Raw genomic sequence first — 19,515 nt, forward strand, 5'->3', positions numbered from 1 at the left:
ACAGGGCTCAAAAGAAGGACAGGACAGTGCTCAAAAGAAGGACAGGACAGGGCTCAAAGAAGGACAGGACAGGGCTCAAAAGAAGGACAGGACAGGGCTCAAAAGAAGGACAGGACAGGGCTCAAAATCCTCAGATGAATATAATACAACAAATGTTTTGTTTGAATCAGTGATGTTACACATGCACTACTCTTTATTGCAGCAGCCCTGTATGAGTATCTGTGGCTTTATATAAATAACACAGACAGAACTGGAGGGGTTGGGGGAGCTGTCTTTCTCTAGTTTTGTGTGCGTAATCTGGAATAATCTGGATTAAGACTGTGGACGGGACAGCAGTACTGAGGCACTGTGTTTAATGCAGCTGGGTTATGCTGTTGCTTCATCTACAGTATAACACCACAGACAGTAAATGGTATAGAGATACTGCTGACGTTCCCAGGTTAAGTGGGTGTGATACTCATTAGATTTAACCTGAGCCACAATAGTACAGGTCAGAACACAGGCCCTGAGCCTTTCTGAGGAATGAAGAATAAATGTCTCTACAGTAATTGTGTGACGATGTGGTGTTATGGGCTACTGTTCTGGACAATTGAGCAAAGTTTATAGAGTTTTGCATAGCTATATATGCTGTGTATAGATTTGGTATAATGTGTTCAGAGAATAATGAACCATTTCATGTTTGTGAGTGAGTGGATGAGTGGATGCAAAGAGCGGATATTGGAGGTAGTAGAGTGAGTTATCCATTGCTGTACTGCATACAGTAACCGCATGGTGGAGAGAGGGACTTTCTGCTCTGTGAGTGAGTCATATTGTGGTTCTCTACTCTGCCTGACTGGACAATATGTCTTTAAATGGCACACCCACAGTATCTCCAGTCAGTGATTAAGTGAACCTCTTGTCTGCGTCATGGCCCACTACAGGTCAGAGAACAGCTTCCTTTCCCACACCTTAGCAGCTCAGCTACGTGTGTGTAAGTAAGAGAGTGTTTGAGAGGTGGGTGGTGTAGGTATTTAAATGTAGTTTCCTGCAAATTACACAACGGCTGAGGTTGTAAGTGGCAACGAACACTATGGTGATGTCATTATTGATTTGTGAGAGTAATTGTCAATGAGACACACAATGACAAAATCCCACTGAGTGATGTCATTTACACCCAGTAAAATGTGCAGCAATTTTCTGTTATGTTTTGTCAAATTGTGTTCTGGTTTTCTGTTTTCTGTCAGGTGCGCTGTGTTGTAAGACATCTTTTAAATGTTTTGTTGTGTTAGACCTCGTCTTTTGTTGTGATAACTGCTATTATCAGATAGCCATGTTTACTACACTGTTAGCCATTTTTGTAATTTTATCAGTAACTTACTGTATTAATCAACAGTATGATACTGTTTACAGTAGATACAGACAGCAGGGGTCCAAATGCTACAGGCAGGCTACAGGTAGGGCCAACCAATCATAGAGCAGCAAACCTTGTGAAGATGTCAGTACACACAATAAACTACAGCGGCCTATCAGCCGTCATAACCGCTCAGGAATGGGACGTGTTCTGTCCCAGAACGTGTTCTGTCCCAGAACAACAGCAAAGGACCTTGTGAAGATGCTGGAGGAAACAGGTACAAAAGTATCTACCGGTATATACGAGTAAAACGAGTCCTATATCGCCAAAATCTCAAAGGCCGCTCAGCAAGGAAGAAGCCACTGCTCCAAAACCGCAATAAAAAAAGCCAGACTACGGTTTGCAACTGCACATGGACAAGATTGTATTTTTTGGAGAAATGCCCTCTGGTCTGATGAAACAAAAATGGAACTGTTTGGCCATAATGACCATAGTTATGTTTGGTGGAAAAAGGGGGATGCTTGCAAGCCGAAGAACACTATCCCAACCGTGAAGCACAGGGGTGGTTGCATCATGTTGTGGGGGTTCTTTGCTGCAGGAGGGACTGGTGCACTTATTAGATGGCATCATGAGGTAGGAAAATTATGTGGATATATTGAAGCAACATCTCAAGACATCAGTCAGGAAGTTAAAGCTTGGTCGCAAATGGGTCTTCCAAATGGACAATGACCCCAAGCATGCTTCCAAAGTTGTGGCAAAATGGCTTAAGGACAACAAAGTCAAGGTATTGGAGTGGCCATCAAAAAGCTCTGACCTCGATCCTATAAAAAATTTGTGGGCAGAACTGAAAAAGCATGTGAGAGCAAGGAGGCCTACAAACCTGACTAGGTTACACCAGCTCTGTCAGGAGGAATGGGCCAAAATTCACCCAATTTATTGTGGGAAGCTTGTGGAAGGCTACCCGAAATGTTTGACCCAAGTTAAACAATTTAATGGCAATGCTACCAAATACTAATTGAGTGTATGTAAACTTCTGACCCGCTGGGAATGTGATGAAAGAAATCAAAGCTGAAATAAATTATTCTCTCTACTATTATTCTGACTTTTTACATTCTTAAAATAAGTGGTGATCCTAACTGACCTAAGACAGGGAATTGTTACTAGGATTAAATGTCAGGAATTGTGAAAAACTGAGTATAAATGTATTTGGCTAAGGTGTATGTAAACTTCCGACTTCAACTGTATATAGAACAAACACATCACGACAAGAGAGACACCACAACACTACATAAAGAGAGAACTTAGACAGCATCATATCATGGCAGCAACACATGAAAACACAGCATGGTAGCAACATAACATGGCAGCAGCAGAACATCGTAGCAGCACAAGACATGGCACAAACATTATTGGGCACAGACAACAGCACAGGGCAAGAAGGCAGAGACAACAATACATCACGCAAAGCAACCATAGCTGTCAGTAAAAGTGTCCATGATTTCATCGGATATGAGTAGACAGATATTGGAATACATAAAAGAGAAAGATGTTTGACCCAGCATCAGAGGATATTACATCACAGGGAGAGAAAGAGAGAGAGAAAAATAGAACAGAGAGAAAGATGGAGAATAGAGTCAGAGACACCATCAGAGAGAGAGAGAGAGAGAGAGGGAGGGAGGGAAAGAGAGAAAAGGAAAATATAGAAAGACGGGTAGAAGAAAGAGAGAGATATCTGAGTAGTCATGTCCTGGGCTGTTTGATTGTTCCTGGTGTGTTCCAGCGAGCCAGCAGACAGACAGGAAACAAGAGGAAGAGGATAAGACAGCAGAGTAGAGAAGAGAGGAGTGACTCACTCTGCTCAGTCCTGTGGTTGTGGCGGTCTTGTGATTACTGCTCCCATTGCTCTCTCTCTCTCTCTCACTCACACACACACACTCACACACATTGTTACTGTCTGTTTTTATAGATTCTTTCTTCTGGTGAAGACACAGCATGGTGTGGTGCGCATGCATGCGTGCGTGCGTGCCTGCATGCGTACCTGCCTGCCTGCATGCGTACATACGTGTGAGCGAGCATGCGTGTGTCACACCCTGATCTGTTTCAACTGTCTTTGTGCTTGTCTCCACCCCCCTATAGGTGTCACCCATTTCCCCCATTATTCCCAATGTATTTATACCTGTGCTCTCTGTTTGTCTGTTGCCAGTTTGTTTTGTTCGTCAAACCTACCAGCGGTTTCCCCCTTGCTCCTGTCTGTTTCTAGTTCCTGTTTTCTAGCTTTCCCGGTTTTGACCATTCTACCTGCGCTGAGCCTGCCTGCCATTCTGCACCTTGTCACACCACCCTGGATTATTGACCTCTGCCTGCCCTGCCCAGCCAGGAGCCTGCCGTTCTGTACCTTACGGACTCTGATCTGGATAACTTACCTCTGCCTTCCCTTGACTTGTCGTTTTGCCTGCCCCCTGTTCTAGTAATAAACTTTTGTTACTTCGACACAGTCTGCATCTGGGACTTCTCCTGAAATGTGATAGCATGTGTGCTTTCATACGAGCATATCTGCGTGACTGTGTTTGTATCTGTGTATGAAGTGAAGTACCCCATGCTCACACTATCTAACCTTCACTGCACCTGTCCCTACCACAACCCCTCAACGCCTTGCCTTCACTTCCTCTCTCAGTTTCTCTGACAACTGTATCATATTAACCCCCACTTTCACTTCCTGGTTTAAGCAGTGGCTGTCTTACAACAAACAAGAACAGGCCAAAGAAACCAGTCCTGCCAGGAAGACATGAAGGTAGATTAAAAAAACATCAGTACAGATAAAATGTATATGTAAAAAAAATCATATTTATTGTAGTCCAATGTTTTATTCTGGTTTTGAAAATATTATTTAATCACCACTATCAGGAAGAGTGATATTATTATTTTTAACCTTTATATAACTAGGCAAGTCAGTTAAGAACAAATTCTTATTTACAATGACGGTCTAAATTGGCCAAACCCGGACGATGCTGGGCCAATTGTGCGCCACCCTATGGGACTCTCAATAATGGCCGGTTGTGATACAGCCTGGATTCAAACCAGGGTGTCTGTAGTGACACCTCTAACACTGAGATGCAGTGCTTTAGACCGCTTCGCCGCTCGGGAGAACAATGCCATATGTTCAGATAACAGATGATTTATTGATCGATTAAATCATTCCTTCAGGCATCAGTCTCACTTCAGAATCCAAATCGGATGTAATATATTTCTTGTCACTGGTTGGTTTTGTGACGCTAGTCTGATTTCCAATAGGGAACACTGTAAACAGAAAGAGGTGCACATTTCTTCACCCAGCACCGTTACTGAGCTGGCAAGCTAAAGTTAGCTAGTGAGTCACAGAAATGTACGTTCAGTCTGTTAATTATGTCAGTCCGATTGGACTTATCCTACTCAAATCAACATGGCTCAAAATAGTTTTTTTCGTTTTTGACATCGACATTCTTGCTGGATAGATACTTTGATAGCTAACATGCTAGCTAATCTAACATTCATAATCACAGTGGTTATAGAGGGTGAACTAGTTCAGCACCTCAGGAGTAAATGCCAGTTGGCTCTTCATAACTGAGCGTTTAGAGGTTGAGGCAGCAGGTCCGGTAGAGAGAGACTGGATCAAACCGCAGGTCTGGGACAAGGTAGCACTTCCGGTGAGTCCTGAGCAGGTCAGGGTTCCATAGCTGCAGACAGAAACAGACTGGATCAGCAGCACGACCAGGTGAACTAGGGACAGGGATAGCCAGGAGTCATCAGGCCAGTAAGTCCTGGTCCTAGGCCTCAGGTCCTGCACCCTTTATTTAATTGTTGTAGACTAAGCCCTAGAGGTTTTGTAACGTCACATGATTTAGCGTACTTGTCAATCCAGATCTGAATATTTGATATCCGTTTTACTGTACACTGTTTTTTTTCTCCTAAGCTAATCACTGAATGTCCTACCACAAGGACGTGGCCAGGTTGACACACTTATGAGCCACAATAACACAGATCACACACACCACAGATTGCGAGGGCAAGTACAATGATCAGTTGGGAAATTTAAGTCTGCTGCATGGTTGCCCCACATACACACACACTTAATTTAGGTTAGTGTGTAGTCAAGGCTTTATCGTTAAAATAATATAGTATCTATCTTTCAGATCTGTCAACCAGGCTCGGTGGGTGACAGGTAACCGTGTTTCCACAAAGCTGTTCCAGGCCTGGAGTGGCACGCTGGAACTTCCAGAGGCTTGTAGACCTGAAGCAGTGTGATGTTGTCCCGGTAATTATCACACACACGTATACACACTCACTCTGTTTTGTTGTATAATTATTGTCAGTTAAGAAAATGATGCCTCTCTTTTAGATCTGCCACCCCCAGCAGTCCAGCAGTCCTCTGCTGTGGTATTTAATTTACTGGCTGCACCGGTTCCTACTACACTGGCCGTGAAGGAAGAATCTTTTGAGGATTCCCAGATGGATACAGGTCATTTAGAATTATATTACATACACATATGCTCACTCACACCAACAGATGTGCACACAAACATGTTGCTGAACTGTATACTTACTGTCACGTTGTGCATCTCTCTTTCAGATCTGCCATGCACTCCACCACTGCCCCAGACAGCCTCACCCAGAAGTGCATGCACCGGGCCTATCACAACTGACAAAGCAGAGATGGGTGGCTGACAAGGAAAAATAAAGCACAACATGCACACACACTCTCTCTCTGTCACACACACACACACATTATCCCCAATGTAAATACATTTTAATTATTTTATTTTAGGATTGGAGTTATCTACGCCTACATATCCATTATCAATAGCTACGTAATTACTCTATCCAATCAAAGTGTGATTGATAATATTGTAAGAGTATTGCTTAATTTGTAGTTTGAGGAAATTCTGTGTGCTTTTTTCTGAGTTGAAAAACATGCCTCCCTCTCACTTTCACACACACACACACACACACACACACACACACACACACACACACACACACACACACACACACACACACACACACACACACACACACACACACACACACACACACACACACACACACACACAATGTAAATACATTGTTTATTTTATGTATGCTCCATTTTATTTGATGATTGTGTGCAATAAAGTACATTCACAGTTAAAGCAACAGTTTGGTTGATTGGATATTTCTCTGATTAAAATAAATAAATGACCAAAAGGAAGTTGGCAGACCTGCAACCAACCCTCTGGGAGTGTGTGCAGGTTTTGTCATCTGGAGCTGACACGGCCCCAACAGCCCTCACATATGTATAGGGTTCCCATGAGTGGCAGGCAAATATGTTTGTTTGCTAAATAATTTTTTATGTACCAAGGCCATTCCCTGGCTACCCACCCACATCGCTCAGGCTAAACTGACTTTTGTTCTCCACAATGAATGTATGTCAAATTCAGGATGAGTCATCAGGCAACCAAGGCCAAGGAATGGCGAAAGAGATGACCTGGAGGGAGTTCCAGACCTCAGCTTTTTATGAAGCAGAAAACCACAGATGGTTGGCTAACAACAACAAAAAATGACACACACACACACACACACACACACACACACACACACACACACACACACACACACACACACACACACACACACACACACACACATTGTAATTACTTGTTTATTTTATATGTATGCTCCATTTTATTTTTTGCGTTGGAGATATTTAGGCCTACAGATTGTGTTATCCATTTCCCACAACAGACATATGCAGTTGTGCTTACTCAGTTGGTGGAGAGGTCATGGTTAGGAGAAATGGTGGCTGACTTCTCCCTCACTCTAGCCCCCCCCCCCCCCCCCCATACCCATAAAAGTATGTGAATATGTAAATACATTGTAATAACTTGTTTATTTTATGTATGTTCCATTTTATTTGAGGAAAATGTCTGCAATAAAGTACAATCACATAAAGCGATGTCTTTGGTTTATTGGATATTTCTCCAAATAAAATGTGTGACCAAAAGGAAGTCGGCAGCCCTGCAACCCTCTGGGATTGTGCAGGTTTTGTCATCTGGAGCTGAAACATGGGGAGATGGGGAGAGAGAGGAAGAGTGCAGTTTAAAGGTTTATCATTAATAACTGACACAATTCTATAATGAATTCATATTAAAATAATAATACATAATAGAGTGACCAATAGTTACTGTATTGTGATTGTTTAGTGTTTTAATTATTCAACAAGTAGCGCCCCAAGATGGGATCCAACTGTGTCTCAAAAGCAGTATAAAAGGTCAAATAAGGTCACTAAAATTTCTGTTACAAGTCTGGCTCCCGCGGGTCAGGAGCAGGTGCTTACGCCAATCCGCCATCCCTATCCATAATGCCCTAGCAAAACCGAAACATACTAGAATGTAACAGCTCTCTCTGTTGCCCCTAGTGGCCGTTTTCCACGTCATCTCCCGACGTCCTCAAACATGGATGCACGTCTAACCTGGCTGATTATGTCACCACTCTGAACAAACAATGCTTTTGTTTAAGGTAGACACAAATACATGTGGCATGTATTTGTGCATATTTTTGCATTTACGTTCAAATGCCTGCAGAAGTTAAAGTGTTGCCCCTTTCGTATCTTGTGAGGCATGTCCCAACATATACCTGGTAATACAATGGTCAATAAATATGCGTGTCAATACAATGTTCAGTTCAATTAGCCGTAGCATGATATCAATATATTGCACAATACTACATACTCACCCAGATCCATCTTGATATTGGGAAACTACAAGCCGTTAAAATAAATGGGTCATTCTCTGACTAAAATATCCTGTCACATTTGAACATAACAAGTAATTCAAAGAAATCATCACACAACTGTTTGTATCATTTGGTGTTTGTACCTACTCCACATTTCACAACTACATACGCATTTCCACATTTCACATATTCCTATTTCGCAACTGTTTGATCCACAATATTACATTACAGACCCAGTCTGCCTCCTGCTGGATATATTTAGTACTATTTGACAGCATAATCCCTTTGCATTGTAGAGTGATGGGGACACCTGCTGGTGACAGAAAACATGTGGCCTGCTGTACTTGATTGATTTGATTCCTATAAAGGCGTCCTTTTGCCTACCACCTGAAAAAGTTCTTGCATATACTATTTTCTACATTGCAGAATAATAGTGAAGACATCAAAACTATGAGATAACACAAATGGAATCATGTAGTAACCAAAAAAGTGTTAAACAAATCAAAATATATTTTATATTTGAGATTCTTTAAAGTAGCCACCCTTTGCCTTGATGACAGCTTTGCACACTCTTGGAATTCTCTCAACCAGCTTCATGAGGTAGTCACCTGGAATGCATTTCAATTAACAGGTGTACCTTCTTAAAAGTTAATTTGTGGAATTTCATTCCTTTTAAATGCGAAATGCATTTAAAAGGAATGAAATTCCACAAATTAACTTTTAATTTTAATTTCAGCCAATCAGGTGTGTTGTTACAAGGTGGGGGGTTATACAGAAGCCCTATTTGGCAAAAGACCAAGTCCATATTATGGCAAGAACAGCTCAAAAAAGCAAAGAGAAACAACAGTCCATCATTACTTTAAGACATGAAGGTGAGTCAATATGGAATATTTCAAGAACTTTGAAAGTTGCTTCAAGTGCAGTCGCAAAAACCATCAAGCGCTATGATGAAACTGACTCTCATGAAGACCGCCACAGGAATTGAAGACCCAGAGTTACCTCTGCTGCAGAGGATAAGTTCATTAGAGTTACCAGCCTTAGATTGCAGCCCAGATAAATGCTTCACAGAGTTCAAGTAACAGACACATCTCAACATCAACTGTTCAGAGGAGACTGTGTGAATCAGGCCTTCATGGTTGAATTGCTGCAAAGAAACCACTACTAAAGGACACCAATAAGAAGAGACTTGCTTGGGCCAAAAAACACAGACAAGGACCCACCCCTTCAATGAGTAGGCGTTCTAAAACTTTTGACCGGTAGTGTATTATGACGACATATTTTGACGTTGTAGCTCGTTTTGGTCTTCGGCAAAGGTTTCTTTGGATGTGCTCCCTCAGAACAACAGATCTATACATGCTTTATTTCAATGGGATATTGTGTCTATTCCTTATGTCACAACTTACTGGAATACATTTGTCAATAATATCTGCTGGAAAAAAGTCTGGTTATTCAAAACACAAATACCTGCTTGTTAACAAGGTCAAAGATGTCTCTTTCAGAATGATCCATAAGTATTACCCTGCGAATCATTACCTGAAGAAACTCAAAAAAGATATTAACATTAACTGTACTTTTTGTGTTGAGCATCCAGAAACAGTTTTGCATTTATTTTGGCATTGTCTACATGTAAAGAAATTATGGCAAGATATTCATAGTTTTATAATTGTTAATATTCTTGATGACTTTTGATTTTTATGGGAGAATGTGCTGCTCAGTTTCCTTAAATATAATAAGGATAAAGAAAAACAATTTAACCTCATCAATCTAATTGTGCTAATGGCAAAATGTAATATTCATAAATGTAAATTCACAAATGAATAAAAAAACACTCCTCCGTGTTTTCTATAAGGAATTCGAACAGTACGTTAAGAACATTCTACATTCTTCTATTAAGAAAGCTTTTAAAACAATTTATATGTGTGTATCTTTTAGGGACTTTGTATAATCTGTAGTTTGTTGTACCCCCTAGCATATGTTATCATTGTCTGTTTGTATACTTCTTGTATGTATACTGTTTTTTCTGTATATTTTATTTTAAAAATAATACGATTTATTCGAATGTTCCTGCACACATTTTTCCTGAGGCAAGCCGAAGTTCGGTAGCCGAAGTCTACACCCCTTCGTTGGTGATTGGTCAAAAGTTGGAATTCTTCAATTAAGTGTTTGTTGCACTGAGCTCACTAGCTTGTGGTCACAGATAGAACAAGAACATTGAGCTAACTAACAATGGATTAGTCACAGATAGAACAATGAGACAGATATTTCACCAGATGTATAACACCAGATGTATAAATGTGAAGCATCCTCTTAGCGTTTCCACTCACTACCAGATATGGAAGAGAGAGGAAGCCCACTGGCCGGCAGTGGGAGAAGATAGAACAAGATGGATTTTGGCCGACATTCTGCACATTTTCTCAATAGTTTTTTGTTCCAAAACAAGAATCTGTTATGAACAGAGTGGACTAAGTTTTGTAGACATTACACTTTGCAAAAATTCACATTGTTTAAAAGGAGTGTCAAGGCAAAATGAGTTATTGCACACATGCATTTTAAAGAGGAGGCGTTCTCTAACAGAAATATGCAGATGTATGCTAGAACGCGCCAAAAGGATCTCGCTAGCTCATGCTTGGCCCTGCCCACCTTCTTGCTGGTGGGCTATGACTCATTTGTTCCCATTGTTCTTGTTATTCTTTACATTTGTGATGGCGGATCGCAACCAACTGAAAGGTGCACACAGCGCCACCTACTGTACTGGAAAGTGAGGCTCGTTATTCATCTATATATCTTATCTAGCCCTGTGTTTCCACCAACTGTTCTGGAGTGTGAATTCATTACACTTTGAGACACAAAAAAGGAAGGGGAAAAGGGAAGAAAAATTGCCCTACCAACTAACCCTACACCCATTAAAACCTCACCAGTATTCCACTACATGGCCCTGATCTTAGACCAGACCGGCAGCCTGGGAGGACAGGACTCTATCGTTCTAACAAACTACAAATACCTAGGTGTCTGGTTAGACTGTAAACTCTCCTTCCAGACTCACATTAAGCATCTCCAATCCAAAATTAAATCTAGAATCGGCTTCCTATTTCGCAACAAAGCCTCCTTCACTCATGCTCCCAAACATACCCTCGTAGAACTGACTATCCTACCGATCCTTGACTTCGCCGATGTCATTTACAAGATAGCCTCTAACACGCTACTCAGCAAATTGGATGTAGTCTATCACAGTGCCATCCGTTTTGTCACCAAAGCTCCATATACTACCCACCACTGCGACCTGTATGCTCTCGTTGGCTGACCCTCACTACATATTCGTCGCCAAACCCACTGGCTCCAGGTCATCTATAAGTCTATGCTAGGTAAAACCCCGCCTTATCTCGGCTCACTGGTCACCATAGCAACACCCACCCGTAGCACGCGCTCCAGCAGGTATATTTCACTGGTCACTCTCAAAGCCAACACTTTCTTTGGCTGCCTTTCCTTCCAGTTCTCTGCTGCCAATGACTGGAGCGGATTGCAAAAATCACTGAAGCTGAAGTCTTATGACTCCCTCACTAACTTTAAGCATCAGCTGTCAGAGCAGCTTACCGATTACTGTACCTGTACACAGTCAATCTGTAAATAGCACACCCAACTACCTCATCCCCATATTGTTACTTATCCTCTTGCTATTTTTGCACCCTAGTATCTCTACTTGCACATCATCATCTGCACATCTATCACTCCAGTGTTAATGCTAAATTGTAATGATTTCGCCTCCATGGCCTATTTATTGCCTTACCTCCTTACTCATCTACATTTTACAGATTTTTCTATTGTGTTATTGACTGTAAGTTTGTTTATCCCATGGTTAACTCTGTGTTGTTGTTTTTGTAGCACTGCTTTGCTTTATCTTGGCCAGGTCACAGTTGTAAATGAGAACATGTTCTCAACTGGCCTACCTGGTTAAATAAAGGTGGGGGGGAAAATTGAAAAAAATATGTACTGCTGTAATAATGAGGATGGAAGAGTGGTTCTGTTGCCTGTTGGTGACTTTGATGACTACTCTGAGGCTCTCAGAAAAGCAACCCCCCAGCTGATTGTTGCCAGACAAAACAAATTTGCTGAAGTACACTCGAATGAACAGACCCGTTTAATTCCCCATAACTGAGTGCTTCATTGAAATACAGTGGGCTTGTTCGGCATTGCAGCCGATAGTGCAGGCAAATGCCGAGTGACTGATCTTGCAGCATAAATAACTATTCATTATTATTTGTAGATCAGTCAGTCAGTCACAATTTACCCATGATACATTATGTTTTTGATCCTCTCGAACACGGCTAGTGATTGGGCTTCTTCGACATTGCAGAGGACAGTGCAGGAGACTGCCGATTGACTGACTGATCTACAAATAACTTTGCATCATAAATAACTACTCATTATGATTTGTAGATCAGTCAGTCAGTCAGTCAGAATTTACCCATGATACATTAAGGTTTTGATACTCTTGCACCAGGCCATTGGGCTCGTTTGACTGGTAAGGCAAAAGCAACCGACTGTAGATGAAAGTCGAGGAGTGAAGCCGGGGGAGATGCATCTGCGACAGCCGAAAGTCAGACACTGATGTGGTTTTCCAACAGTTAGGCTCGGTGCAACATCAAATCAACTTTGACTTGTCACATGCGCTGAATACAACAGGTGTAGACCTTACTGTGAAATGCTTACTTACAAGCCCTTAACCAACAATGCAGTTTCAAGAAAAATAAGAGTTAAGAAAATATGTACGCAATAAACTAAAGTAAAAAAATTAACACAATAAAATAACAATAACGAGGCTATATACAGAGGGTACTGATACCGAATCAATGTGCGGGGGTAGAAGATAGTAGTGGTAATTGAGGTTATATGTATATGTTGGTAGGTGTAAAGTGACTATGAATAGATAATAAACAGCAAGTAGCAGCAGTGTAAAAAAAAGCGCGGGTCAATGCAAATAGTCTGGGTAGCCATTTGATGAACTGTTCAGCAGTCTTATGGCTTGGGGGTTAAAAGCTGTTAAGGGAGCCTTATGGACCTAGATTTGGCGCTCCGGTACTGCTTGCCATGCGGTATTAAAGAGAACAGTCTATGACTAGGGTGGCTGAAGTCTGACAATTTTTAGGTCCTTCCTCTGACACCGCCTGGTAAAGAGGTCCTGGATGGTAGGAAGCTTGGCCCCAGTGATGTACTGGGCTGTACGCACTACCCCCTGTAGCGCCTTGAGGTCGGTTGCCGAGCAGTTGCCATGCCAGCCGGTGATGCAACCAGTCAGGATGCTGTCGATGGTGCAGCTGTAGAACTTTTTAGGGATCTGAGGCAGTGTTCCCATTGTTTATACAAGTTTTTCTTTATTATGTCAAAATAAACATGTCGCCAACCCCCATATAACACAATCATAAACTGAAAATATACATGTGTAAATTGTACAATCAATTGGTGAGAAAGACTGTATACATACATGAAATAACCTGCCCAGGGACTGCGGTTGAAAATTAGCCGGCTGGCTAAAACCAGCACTTTTACTGAAACGTTGATTAATGTGCACTGTCCCTGTAAAAATAAACTCAAACTCAAACTCAAACTCAACTCAAAGGCAAAGTTGGTTCCACGGTTCACACTCTAATGATCGGTTGACAATAGAACCTCCCACAATGCAGGTAATGGCTGCAGGATGAAGTTAGTGAAGATCAACTGCAGAAACTGGCAGTCGACTGCAGTCAAAACTTGATGACCTTTGATCACATTATTTTTGTAAAGCTCGTGCAGTGGACATGTAGTTGCAAGTCGAAAAAAATGTAGCCCCATAATGCAGCACGGTTTGAATGGGTTATGTGCCCATTCGCTTACATTTGTTTGCAGGAAGTAATCTCTTTATTGTTTAATGCCAACAGCGTGTCAATGTTTGTATTTTATGTCTCTTCGTCATAATAAGAATCTATCAAAGTCATCACATTTTTCATGGAGACAGTGGGGTTATGAAAAAGCTGACCGACACACATCTAGCCATATGCATTGAGGGCCAGTACAGTGCTACAATGACCTGGGCAGACAGAAGAAAAATATTGACCCTACCGCATAGTTTTCAGTTTACTTTTAACTCTAGAAACTAAAGATACACCCACTTTCTGTTGAACTGACGTGTTGAAGCGCCTGTGTAGTGGTGACGTGTCTCTAAAGTGCTTTCTTTCCAAGCGCAGAGCTTTTCGCCCGTAGTCAGAACGAAAACTGGAGAGACCCACTGTCTGATCCACAGGGACCATACACTAAGAACGTAACGCTTGGGACATCAACATGGGCAGTGAGTATCCCCTAGAATGAAGTAGCTAGTTAGCTAAAGGACGATTTCACATAAACAGGAAACATTTGAATCAGATACAAGCAATGAGATTTTTCTATGATTGGATCTATTTATGGAGGCCATTTTCATTGTAACGTTAGCTAGCAAGCATTTAGCTAGCTAACATTTAGTTTGACGACGAGTACTCCGTGTGTAAAACATATTTTGAACTCCTGTCTTCAACAACAATGACTGCAATGAAATGGTTAGCTTTGTTATTTGTCAATAAACGAACGTTTATACTAACGTTAACTAGCTAAATAAGGTTAACTAATTTAGCTCGCTAACGTTAGCTGTCAGTGTCAGTTGATAACTAGTTAACTAGCTACTTGCTAACATTACATTAGCTAGCTAGCTAACAGCTGTACATATTTGTTAGTTACTTCGTATTATTAAATGCACAGTCAGCTACATTGATAACTATTTGATATCTACCATTGTTACATGATTATTGATATCTCAGAGCTCGGTAACTTTGCAGGTTTATCTTGCAGGGGTTATGCTAACATAGCTAGCTAAACTTGAAGCAGACAACCAGACTAGTGATGACGACGCACAGCTAACAGTCAGTGTTTGCCACATAAGTAACTCCATATCATAAGCAGCAAATGCTAACTGAAACCCTTTAGCTGGTATGCAAAATGTTTAATTTAACTATTTTGTGTAATACGATCTGTTTTTATAGTGAATTCGCTCATATCCAAAGATTCAAACCTCTAGTTATGCATGTATCGCTATGCCACGTCCCCCTATAAATAGGTTCACTGCCCTTGATTTATGTTTATTATGGGGAACCAATAACATCCCTCCCTTTGTCTGTTTTTTAGTCAAATTCCTGGAGGTAATAAAGCCCTTCTGCGCTGTATTACCTGAAATCCAGAAACCCGAAAGAAAGGTACAGTATTTACTACATGATGACAAGAATCGTTTTACTTTCAACTTTATAAACCTCTGTATGTGTTATGTTGTTAATGCTGTCATTTTGCTTTCATGTATCGCTGTAATTGTTGTGTTCAACAGATCCAGTTCAGAGAGAAGGTACTATGGACAGCCATCACTCTCTTCATTTTCCTTGTGTGCTGCCAGGTAAATATCTGCATTTTTGTTCACACAATATTTTCTAGCATGTTAAACGAGTAGAATTAAATAAATAAAAACCCTCACACCTGAATGTCTGTCACATCTATCCTCCAGATTCCCCTGTTTGGCATCATGTCGTCAGACTCTGCAGATCCCTTCTACTGGATGAGAGTGATTCTGGCCTCCAACAGAGGTAGGTTGTTGTCACTATTGCAATGTAGAGACATCAAATTAGAGTAACAGGTAAATAAATGAATGGCTCTGTGAATTGATAAGTCAATCAAGGGACATATAAACGAATTAGTAACTGAGTGTGGGAATTGATAGTGTTGAGTTGATCAATTGGAGTGATAACTTTATCTCCGACTTGAATGTGTGAATGGTGTTATTTTTGAATGAATGGCTGAACATCTCTATGGCTCTGCTCTCCTGTTAACGTCCCCTGGGTCTCTCCATCAAGGTACACTGATGGAGCTGGGTATCTCTCCGATCGTCACCTCAGGCCTCATCATGCAGCTCCTGGCTGGGGCTAAGATTATCGAGGTGGGAGACACCCCCAAAGACAGGGCCCTCTTCAATGGAGCACAGAAATGTAAGACCACAAGCCCCACTTCCTGTTCCTAGTTTGAGTATCTTTGACTTGATTCTGTCAAGCACGAGCATTACTGTGAATGAAGCCATAGATTCTTTAACCCCTTGCCATCTCCTACAGTGTTTGGTATGATCATCACCATTGGTCAGGCCATCGTGTATGTGATGACTGGCATGTATGGAGACCCCTCCGATATGGGCGCTGGGATCTGTCTTCTCATCATCATCCAGGTGGGCCCTCCTCACCACCCCTCCGAGTCATATTATTATCCCTTATCCTAAAATAGAGCAAGGTTCACATCATATTCTTGAATCAATCCAACTCTCTCAGATTACTTCATGGAATGTAGGAAGAATAGGTATATTTAAAGGAAGTCAAATAGGGCTCCAGTGTGAGTGGTTTGTCTCTGTCTTTCTAACCCATCTGTCTCCCCCTCTAGCTGTTTGTGGCCGGTCTGATCGTGCTGCTGCTGGATGAGCTGCTGCAGAAGGGTTATGGTCTGGGTTCTGGTATCTCTTTGTTCATCGCCACCAACATCTGTGAGACCATCGTCTGGAAGGCCTTTAGCCCCACCACCGTCAACACTGGCAGAGGTATGGAGCATTGAAACTGATGTGCCATGTCTGGGTGTACATTTAGGACAGACTTACTCATTTCCAAGTAGTAATTTCACATAAGACCAACTAGGACTCCTATAGATCCAGACTTGGCCTTGAAACCTCCCAGGAGTATGGCCAGGTGGTCTCTAGATGTGAGGCTGATGTTTGAGTATCTTGTCTTGTGTTTAGGCACAGAGTTTGAGGGGGCTATCATTGCTCTCTTCCACCTGCTGGCCACGCGGACAGACAAGGTGCGCGCCCTGAGAGAGGCCTTCTACCGCCAGAACCTGCCCAACCTCATGAACCTCCTCGCCACTGTCTTCGTCTTTGGTGTAGTCATATACTTCCAGGTCAGTAACGCTCTTTCTTCATTGTCTGTCCTAAAAACCAGTTAAAAGAGTTGAACACATTTGTTATTGTCAGATAATTGGTCACTCAAAAAACAACACAATGTGGTAGTTTTTTTCTTCACCTTTTTAGTCATGTCCATTTAGACTTTATAAATGTATACTGTATCTCACCATGTCCGTCTCTTCCTCCCATCTCTCCACAGGGCTTCAGGGTGGATCTGCCCATCAAGTCTGCCCGTTACCGTGGCCAGTACAACACTTATCCCATCAAGCTCTTCTACACCTCCAACATTCCAATCATCCTCCAGTCTGCCCTCGTGTCCAACCTGTACGTGATCTCTCAGATGCTCTCCACACGATTCAGTGGTAACTTCCTGGTTAACCTGCTGGGCACCTGGTCAGTAAGTACACACCATTTTTTTATTTTATCCCTGATCTACCATGTCTGAACTCTAAACTCAATTTAACTACATTTGTCATGTTTGACACATATCCAGCAGCACAGACTATATGAAATGACCAGACGTGTGTGTTTGTAGGACACGTCGTCAGGTGGTCCAGCCCGTGCCTACCCAGTGGGTGGGCTCTGTTACTACTTCTCTCCCCCGGAGTCGTTTGGCTCGGTCCTAGATGACCCCATCCATGCTGCCATCTACATCTGCTTCATGCTGGGCTCCTGTGCCTTTTTCTCCAAGACCTGGATCGAGGTGTCCGGCTCATCTGCCAAAGATGTAAGTCCTGCTACCACATGTGCTGTACATTTGTTAGACTATGTATTCATCAACTAATTTGATTTAATTCAAATTACTCAAGGGCTTTTGTGGGCAGCGTGTGTCAGAGGACCTGTACATGTTATGTAAACATAGTGTGTTTTGTCACCCAGGTGGCTAAGCAGCTAAAGGAGCAACAGATGGTTATGAGGGGACACAGAGAGACCTCCATGGTCCATGAACTCAACAGGTGAACAATCTCAGCCATCTCTCTAACATTTAGCCATAACAATCCACATCATCATAGCTTTACCAGGGTTTAATATTACACTATTCCAAACTTTCTTCAGGTAATGATTGGTGCACTACTACTCTGTGTGTTCCAGGTACATCCCCACAGCAGCTGCCTTTGGTGGTCTCTGTATCGGCGGCCTTTCTGTCATGGCGGACTTCCTGGGTGCTATTGGCTCGGGAACGGGTATCCTGCTGGCCGTCACCATCATCTACCAGTACTTTGAGATCTTTGTCAAGGAGCAGAGTGAAATGGGCAGCATGGGAGCCCTGCTCTTCTAGACAGACACCTGGCTGCCAACACCTGTGACGAAACGACCCTCTTAATGCACATGGACAGATCAGACCAAGTCCCACCAAATCTCCATCTATTATTATTATTCCCATAATTTATGTCCATTTAGATTTTTTAAAATCTGCATAATTAATCTGTGTCATTTCCCGAGGGCTTTCTGGCATCTCCCCCTGACATGGCCTATAGAAGGTTCAGCTCGAACAGAATGGTTTGTGTAGCAAAGTGGTGGGACTGACTACATCCTGACATTCACAACCCTTGGCCTGCTCCCCCTTTTAGTCATAACACATAGATCAATCGCTCAACTCAGTTTGCCTGATGCCTGGGACTGGTTAGCGTCCTCAGTCATCATCTGAAGAGTTTCATATCTGTATAAAATGGTCTGATCCACGGGGGGGGGGGTTCCTTTTCAGACTGAGAGAAGAGCCCCGTGGCTCATGTACGCAGTCATGTGTACTACACTGGGATGAGGGCTGTCCCTCTATTACTGGACTTCTTTCATACAACCCAACACAGTATACATAGGAACACTTTGTTTTTCTGCTTAATTTCCATCATCTCTATTACCTGGAGGATATAGATGAGTATGAGTGTACAGTATACCTTCATAGCTGGGCTCCATGGTACAATCTTTATCTGGGGTGTTGACCTGATGGCCACTCATTTCACTGAGTAGCAAAGGAAGTTTTGGACCAGGCTCAGAACTATTCAGAACATAGCCATGTTTGTCTGCCAGGCGTGACTGTTTTAAAGCAGGTATCCAATATAGGATCAGGTAGAGTGTAGGGCTCTGTGTGGTCCAGCTTTGTCAAAAACAAATGTGTTTAATGTGAAAGTGTGCAGCAGTGGAAGAGTTTATCAAGTGAACCACTCAGCAGAAGGTCCTTAATGTTGAAACTGGGCGTGCGTTTAGGGAGAGGTAATCGTATATATGCCACGTTCATACCTGTTGCCCACTTTGTTGGGTAAGATTGGGTGAGGAAAGATTTTTTTGGTGTTTTTGTCTGCTTTGAGCATGACTATTAAAAACACTTTCACATGTCATGGATTTTGGTTTTCTGTATATATGCCATGCATTGAATCCATCAACAGTGTAAAATACGTTTTTTTAATATGTAAAAAAATTAAATAATAGTATGCTGTCAGAACAAATGTATTCCGGG

The 19,515-nt window shown here is 42.0% G+C and overlaps 1 protein-coding gene and 1 long non-coding RNA gene across 2 annotated transcripts; both read left to right on the forward strand.

The window, feature by feature from the left end:
* The first annotated feature begins 3,079 nt into the window (after positions 1-3,079).
* Positions 3,080-6,876, forward strand: LOC129834646 (uncharacterized). Its single transcript, XR_008756287.1, has 4 exons — positions 3,080-4,121; positions 5,500-5,621; positions 5,706-5,825; positions 5,937-6,876. It is a non-coding gene; the product is annotated as an uncharacterized LOC129834646 (long non-coding RNA).
* Positions 6,877-14,271: 7,395 nt separating this feature from the next.
* Positions 14,272-19,396, forward strand: LOC129847576 (protein transport protein Sec61 subunit alpha). The gene is made up of 12 exons (XM_055915326.1): positions 14,272-14,396; positions 15,263-15,330; positions 15,456-15,521; positions 15,630-15,708; positions 15,976-16,107; positions 16,228-16,337; positions 16,547-16,700; positions 16,896-17,056; positions 17,260-17,457; positions 17,596-17,787; positions 17,940-18,016; positions 18,153-19,396. Exons 1-12 carry the CDS (start codon positions 14,390-14,392, stop codon positions 18,337-18,339), a joined length of 1,431 nt encoding a protein of 476 aa, XP_055771301.1. The 5' UTR covers positions 14,272-14,389; the 3' UTR covers positions 18,340-19,396.
* Positions 19,397-19,515: the final 119 nt, after the last annotated feature.

The sequence above is a fragment of the Salvelinus fontinalis genome, chromosome 3, assembly GCF_029448725.1.
Source record: "Salvelinus fontinalis isolate EN_2023a chromosome 3, ASM2944872v1, whole genome shotgun sequence".
Taxonomy (NCBI): Eukaryota; Metazoa; Chordata; class Actinopteri; order Salmoniformes; family Salmonidae; genus Salvelinus; species Salvelinus fontinalis.